Source organism: Nannospalax galili, unplaced genomic scaffold (genome assembly GCF_000622305.1).
Source record: "Nannospalax galili isolate Female #2095 unplaced genomic scaffold, S.galili_v1.0 scaffold278, whole genome shotgun sequence".
Taxonomy (NCBI): domain Eukaryota; kingdom Metazoa; phylum Chordata; class Mammalia; order Rodentia; family Spalacidae; genus Nannospalax; species Nannospalax galili.
Window position 1 is genome coordinate 11,781,790 of NW_008347536.1, and position 7,457 is coordinate 11,789,246.

Sequence of the window (7,457 nt, forward strand, 5' to 3'; positions counted from 1 at the left end):
TATCTGAACCCTAACAAGTATCAATAATTCCTGGTTGAATAAATGAGTGACAACCCATATTGGAAGTGGAGAGGAGGAACTGGAGAGCTACCTGCTGGTTGGGCCGACAGATGGGATTTGCACTTGGAAATCTAAAGGAATGGGCACAGGTGTCTGCTGAACATCACTCTTGTTTTATTCTTGTGTTTTCCAAATTTTCAGATGACAGAAAATCTATACTCCCAGACCCTTTTGTTGTGATTCAGTATTCATTCCATGCAAATCTTACAAACATGCTGAAATCCGTCACACTGTGTCACAGTAACCCAGGCAAGTAAGTATTACAGGTATTTACAAACGAGATAATTTGGGCTCAGAGGGGAGAAGGGAGGGGCAGTCACAGGAGATATAGGACAAGGCCAGAATTCCCCAGGGGCGGGGAGTCAGGTGCATTTCCGGTCTGGAAGCTACCTCCACGTGGCAGAACTGTGCTGGGAGTGAGTGCTGCCCTGCCTGCAGGATGAGCCTGACCGCAAACCAACCCAAGCAGTCCGGCCAGGAGTCCCGGATCCAGCACCCGGGACTGGATACTGTGAGTGCACAAAGCGGCATTCCCCTTGGGTCGTCCTGGCCCCCTCCCTCACCCATCCCTAACCCCTACAACCCCCCATCACACTCCGGGCTTTCCAGGCTGCCCCCTCCGTGCCCCCCCCCCCCCGCCTCTGTCACACACACACACACCCCACCTCCCTTTCCCCCCTTGCCTTTGCCTGTAGCTTCCTGCTTTGAATCCCTTTTCCGCCTCCCGCTCCACTAGACTCTGTGCAGTCTTTCTCTTCTTCCCTGGCTCTCTCTCTCCCTTCACTTAGTCTGTTTTTGTCCCTGTCTGGGTGTCTCTCAGAAAGGCCCCGCCTGGGCTTGGTGTAGTTCTGGTGCTACTTCTGTCCGTCCCTTTGCCCTGTCCCCTAGTGGCAGTAACCAATCCAACCAGTCCAGAATTGGGACCCTGGAAATCCCTCTCACGCCCCACCCCAAGACCCCCGGTTAGTTCCAGCCTGCCCCTAACCTGCTCTGCCTGGGTGGGAGCCCACTGCTTGCCTCATCCCTGGGCTTGGATGAGGGGAGTCTGGAAGTGCCACAGAATGCAATGCAATGGGGTTTGTATCTTAGGAGTGCAAAGCCAAAACACACCTGGAGAAAAAGAAGTGAAAGAATACCTGCTGTAAAGAAAAGTCACACTGGAGTTATTGGTACAGCAGTGCGCCCTGACAGAAGGAAATGTGGGGATTGTATTCAGAAAGCCTATACACGTTCATATAAGAAACCACATGCTCAGTTTTAGTTCACGGGTTAAAATTCTTAAAAAGGAGCATTGGGCCCAGGGTGTAGCTGAGCCCTGGGTTTGCCTAGCATGTGGGAGGCCCCAGACTCAATCCCCAGCACTGCAAAAAAAAAAAAAAAAAAATAGGAGCAAAAATAATATTCATTCTATAGTCGAGTTCCATATCCCAGCACTTAGGAAGCTGAGACAGGAGTAAGGGAAGTCTGAGGCCAGCTTAGGCTATAGGACCCTGTCTTTAAAAAAGAAACGAAGATGACAGACTTGGACCCTTTGGGCATGCTCACTTCAGTATTACTGTGAGCCAGGTTTAAACTGAGTGGCTTAAAAGATTGCATCAGATGACTCAATGACCTTGGGTGTTTCCTCATAAATTTCTCCAGTTCTTCTGGAGTTTCAGTTTAAATAAAACAAAGGACAACTTTGAGAGTGTGTTAATAGCCTTTTAAGTGGGTGGCAGTTTTTTCCTCCCCTGTAGTGCAGGACTTAGCCCCTAAAGGTGCCTGCCTCTCTTGGCAGCTACCAGTAAGAGGATCAGGAACAGGCTGGGTGGACTCTAAGAGCATAAAAGTCTAATCCTCTTCTGGACTGAGTATTATTCTGAAGACCAGAAGGGAGGAAAAGCAAACTCAGCAGTGGGGAAAGTGGCTTTTTCCAATAGGGTGATGGATGATTAGCTGTTTTCAAAGTCACTTGCTCAATATCAAGGTGCTATAGGTGTTCAGATTTGGGGTGATCAGTACTCTACTAAGTGCTCGAGAAATGCCAGAATGAGTTCCTAGGCAAGGGTCATGTGCAGAGCCAGCACTGAGCTTGGTGCCAAGTTGAGCAAGATGGGCCTCTGTCAGAATACCAGGTGCTCCTGCAAATCAGGGCCAAGAGGAATTTCATTCAGTTCAACAGATAAGCACTGAGTGTCTCTGGTGTGCTGAGCCCTGCTAGCAGGTGCTGGTGATGTAAGGCTGGACCAGGAGTAGTGTTTCCCTTTGAACTTCACAGTATGATGGAGAATACAGATGAATAAACAGGAAATGCCAAGGGAGCAGCCACCATAGTAGAACTGCACAGCCCTCTAGGATCATAAAACCACGGTTCCAGAAGGGTCCCTGGGAAACTAATTTGAAAGATGGGTAGACTCAATGATGGGAAGGTGAGTGGCAAGGGCTTGAAGTCTTGGAGGCCTAGTGCCCCCATGCTCCCACGGATAGAGAGAGGGGTGCAGCAGGTGGTTTGATCCTTGATTGCTAGAGGCTTGTTGCAAAAAGCCATATAAACCCAAAAGAGTCTAGAGTTTATCTGAAAGGCAATGAAGAGTCAGTCAGTCATTCAACTGTTTACTATGAGAGAGAAGTGACAGGCTCAGATTTACATTTCAGAAAAAAAAAGAAACTGGTTTCAAAGTGAAGAATGGATGGGGTGGGGTAAGACCTAGAGAGGGCAGGCAACCATGGAATTTATCAGGCAGAACTACTAGGCCTTGGTGATGAATAGGTATGTGGGACACAGGGAAGCAGATCCGCTAGGCTTCTGGCTCAGACAGCTACATGGGGAACAATAGGAAGGACAGTGTTGGAAGTTGGAAAGAGAAGTCTCCCTGTAGCTAGCTAGCCTGAAACTCATGTAGACCAGGCTAGCCTCGATCTCACAGAGATCCATCTGTTTCTGCCTCTGTCGGATTAAAGGTGTGTAACCACCACACCTGGCTACAGAGTTCCAGCTCCTAAGTGTTGGAATTAAAGGTGCATACCACCACTCTGGCTTGACATCCACTTACTCAGCTGAGGGTGATCTAAGGAAATGTTTGAGTATTGGGTGGGGCAAGGTGAAATATATAAGGGCCCTTCAGACTTGTCAGACTTGAACTAGGTAAGAGCTGAGGTCTTGATAAACAAAGGAATGGTGTTCAGGACATTATTAGGACAGGAAGCTATTTTTTGTTTTGTCTTTGTCTTTTTAAAAAAAATTTTTTATGTGTATGAGTGTTATGCCTGCATGTAGGTAAATGCACCCGTGTCCTCCAATGCCCACGGAGGACAGAAGAGGCTGTTGGATCCCCTGGAACTGGAGTTACAGACAGTTGTTAGCTGCCATGTGGGTGCTGGGATTCGAACCTGGGTCTTCTGCAAGAACAACCAGTGTTCTTAACTGCTGAGCCGTCTCTCCAGCCCCTTGTTTTGTCTTTTTCAGACATGGTCTTACTATATAGCTCAGGCTGGCCTTGAGCTCATGCTCCTCCTACCTTCACCCCTGAGTACTGGGATTATAGATTTGTTCAACCACAGATGGCTAGGAAGTTGGTTTTGGTTTTTTTTTGTTTTTTTTTTTAGCATCTGGAAATTAGCTTCAGAAAGGACATTTGGGGGGCTGGAGAGATGGCTCAGTGGTCAAGAGCACTGACTGCTCTTGCAGAGGATCCCAGCACCCACGTGGCTGTTAACAACCATCTGTAACTATGATGTCATCTTCTGACCTCCACAGGCATTGTACAACATGGATGCACTTACATACATGCAGGCAATACACATGAAATAAAGATAATAAATAAATATATTTTTAAAAAAGAAAGGACATTTGAAGTGACTGGGCTAATTGGACTCTGAGAGCTGGAGGGATTTAGAGTTCTTCGTGTCCATTTTGCTTCCCCTGTTTGCAGATGACAAAGCTTAAGACAGAGAAGAAAAGTGAACTACCCCAGACAGAATGCTAATTAGCAGCTGCAGTGCGACCAGATGTTGGGGGTGGGCTGAGGCACCCTCCCCTATATAGGAGTCCAACTGATAAATGGACATTTGATCCTAGCTCCACTCTGTTACCTCCTAGCTCCATGACTCTTTTCTCTGAGCTTTTTTGTCTGTAGGAGAAGGACATTAAGAGGATTTGTGAGCTGAGTTTCAGTGGCACAGGAGTGCTAACATACTGTTTTTTTCAAGGGTTAAAGTCTTGCAGTTCCTTGCTTAACAGACTGCTTTGTAGAAGTGACCGCAGGGTTAACCAAACAGCCATGCCAAGGTGCCTTGAGGTTTAGGGAGGCAGAAGGACATAGGTTCTGGGGTTATTTTTCTCAGCTGTATTGTTTGACTGCTGTCAGGGTCCATCAGTCTCCTTTGCTTTATCTCCTCCAGCCAGCTGAAACTGGCCCTTGGAGGACCTGCTACCATAGCAACTCAGTGCTTCCCAGCAGTTTGGTTGCCTATGGCTCTCTTAATTCCAGTATACTACTTAAATCTTTGAAATAGAGACACAGGCTGGTTGAGAATGAGGTCACACCTCATCAGAATGAAGGACTGTCCCCATCACTAGCCCTGCACTGATTTGAGCTCAAATCTCCAGGTCAGAAATTTAGCCTTAATCTTTATTACTGCATAGATATCCACCCCCACCCCGGCAGCAGCCAGCACACACCCTAATAAGTGTGCACCTCCCGGAGTGGCATTGTTGGTTCACTCTGCTGCTTGTGTCCCCAGGTTGTGGAGCTGAATGTAGGGGGCCAATTCTATACCACCACCATGAGCACCCTGCTGTTGAAACATCCAGGCACAAAGTTTTCAGAGATATTATCCAGGTCATCGAAGCCCTGCAAAGACGCAGGGGGCCGCTTCTTCATCGATCGTCCTGGCACCTACTTTGGGCCCATCCTGGATTATCTACGCACTGGGCAGGTGCCCACGCAGCACATTCCTGAAGTATACCGTGAGGCTCAGTTCTACCAAATCCATCTTTTGGTCAAGATTTTGGAGGACATGCCTCAGATCTTTGGTGAACAAGTGGCTCGCAAGCAGTTCTTGCTAGAAGTGCCAAACTACAGCGAGAACCTGGAAGTCCTGCTGCACCTGGCACGGGCAGAGGCTGTGGCAATGCGCAGATCAACGGTGGTGGTGTGTGTGGTGTGCACAGAGGAGGAAGCTGCACAGTGTGTGGAGCCCCTGAATAACCTAGAGGCCAAAAAGACACCTGTTGTCAAATTTGGACCCTGGAGGGTGGGCCCTGGAATTGAGGACCTCATGTACTGCTTGGAGAAGGACATTAAGGCCCAGGGGTACCAGGTAGCCTGTGAGAAGTACTCCCTGAATAAGGAATCCTGGGCCAACCTTAACAGATGCTTCTACAAATTCATCTTCACCTGGTGGTGATCTCCAAGTGGGGACTGTGCTTTAGGAGTTGCAGTGAGACTTGTGAAATTTAAAGGTGCCATCACATGGCAGTGTTCTAAAGCTGGGCCTGCAATCCCAGTACTTAGGAGGCTGAGGCAAAAGAGCTGCCATGAGTTTGAGTCCAGCCAGCTTTGACTATAGACTGAGACCCTGTCTCAAAAAAAGTGGGCTAGTGGGCAAAACACCTGCTATACAAGCTGGGTGGCCTGAGTTTGACTCCTAGAACCCACACACAGTAGAAGGACAGAACCAACAACTCTTTTTTGATTTGTTTTGTTTTGTTTTGAGACAGGGTCTCTCTGTAGCCCCAGCTGCCTTGGAACTTGCCATTAGATCAGGTTGGCCTCAATCTCAGAGATCCTCCTGCTTCTGCCTCCCCAGTGCTGGACTAAAGGCATGCGCCACTATAGCCAGCCAGAACCAACTCTTAAGGGTTGTCCTCTGACCTCCACAAGTATGCAATGGCACACATGTACCTACACTTACACACATGATTAAAAACAGCAACATGGGCCTGGAGAGACCACTCAGCATTTAAGAACATGTATTGTTCTTACAGAGAACCTGAGTTCAGTTCCCAGCACCCACGTTGGGCAGCTCACAATGGTCTGTAAGGTCCAGGGGATCCAGTGCCATTTTCTGGTTTCTGTGGGTAACTGTATCTATGTGCACCCCCCCGCATGCATACACATAACAACAACAACAACAAAAATTAAAACAGAGACTGGAAAGATGGCTCAGTAGTTAAGAGCACTGGCTACTCTTACAGAAGACTCAGGTTTGAATCCCAGCCCCCACATGGCAGCTAACAACAGTTTGTAATTGGTTCTAGGGGATCCAATGCCCTCTTCTGGCTTTTGCTGGCACTGCCCAACACAGATGTGTTTACATACATGTAGGCATAATACTCATACATATAAAAATTAATATAAAGTTTTAAAAACATTTTTAAATGGATTGGAGAGATGGTTCAGTGGTTAAGAGCACTGACTGTTGCAGAGGACCAGGTTTCAGTTCCCAGCACCCAAATGGTGGTTACTATCATCTGTAACTCCAGTTCCAGGGATCCGATGCCCTCTTCTGGTCTCTGTCGGCATTGCACAGCATGGGTACACTTACATATATGCAGGCAATATACTCATACACATAAAATAAAAATAATTAAAAAAATTAAAAACAACAGAAGCTATCTTCCAGGATCAGTGAGATGGATCAGCAGGTAAAGGCACTTGTTAAGGCTGATGACCTGAGTTCGAGTCCTGGGACTTACACAATAGAGAGAATCAAATTCCATCAATTGTCCTTTGACTTCCACACATATGCCATGGCATGCATGCATGCACATATAAGACAAAAGCTGTCTTCTAGACAAGAATTGTGGCATATGGTTATAATTCTAGCACTGTGAGGCTGAGGCAGGAGGATCACAAATTCAAGGCCATCTTGAGATACATAATGAGACCCAGTATCAAAATCTGAAAAAAAATAAACAAAAATACTTGGACAAGCTGGGTGTGGTGGCACACGCCTGTAGTCCCAGCACTTGGGAGGCAGGGGCAGGCTCTGTGAGTTCAAGGCCAGCCTGGTCTACATAGTGAGTTCCAGGACAGCTGGGGCTACAGGGAGACCCTGTCTCAAAAACAAACAAACAAACAAACAAACAAACAAACAAACAAACAAAATACTTGGACACACAAGCAAACTAACAACTCCAAACCTGGATCTCCTAAAGGGTTGCGCTGGATCACTTTAGAGATTGTAAGCATTAGAAGTGCCCAGCCTTTTAAAGGAATTGCAAGGTACATAAAGCTTAGATGTTCCAAAGACATCTGACTGCTGAGTGCTTAGATTATGGGCTACTGCACCCAGCTCATTGTAATCACTTCCAAAAAAGGAACAAATATTGACTGGGATGTAGCTCAGTGAGAGAGCAGTTGTCCAGCATGTACAAGGCTGTGATATCATCCCCAGTACTGGAAAATAAATAT

General features: G+C 47.1%; 1 protein-coding gene across 1 annotated transcript; it reads left to right on the plus strand.

The window, feature by feature from the left end:
* The first annotated feature begins 434 nt into the window (after positions 1-434).
* Kctd14 (potassium channel tetramerization domain containing 14) lies at positions 435-5,770 on the plus strand. The gene is made up of 2 exons (XM_008844204.3): positions 435-571; positions 4,783-5,770. Exons 1-2 carry the CDS (start codon positions 500-502, stop codon positions 5,446-5,448), a joined length of 738 nt encoding a protein of 245 aa, XP_008842426.1. The 5' UTR covers positions 435-499; the 3' UTR covers positions 5,449-5,770.
* Positions 5,771-7,457: the final 1,687 nt, after the last annotated feature.

What these genes read in the sequence shown, in the direction of transcription:
- Kctd14 (XM_008844204.3), top strand. Translation starts at nt 500, where the DNA reads ATGAGCCTGACCGCAAACCAACCCAAGCAGTCCGGCCAGGAGTCCCGG. An exon ending in AGCACCCGGGACTGGATACT is followed by an intron (nt 572 to 4,782) that starts GTGAGTGCACAA and finishes TTGTGTCCCCAG; the next exon opens with GTTGTGGAGCTGAATGTAGG.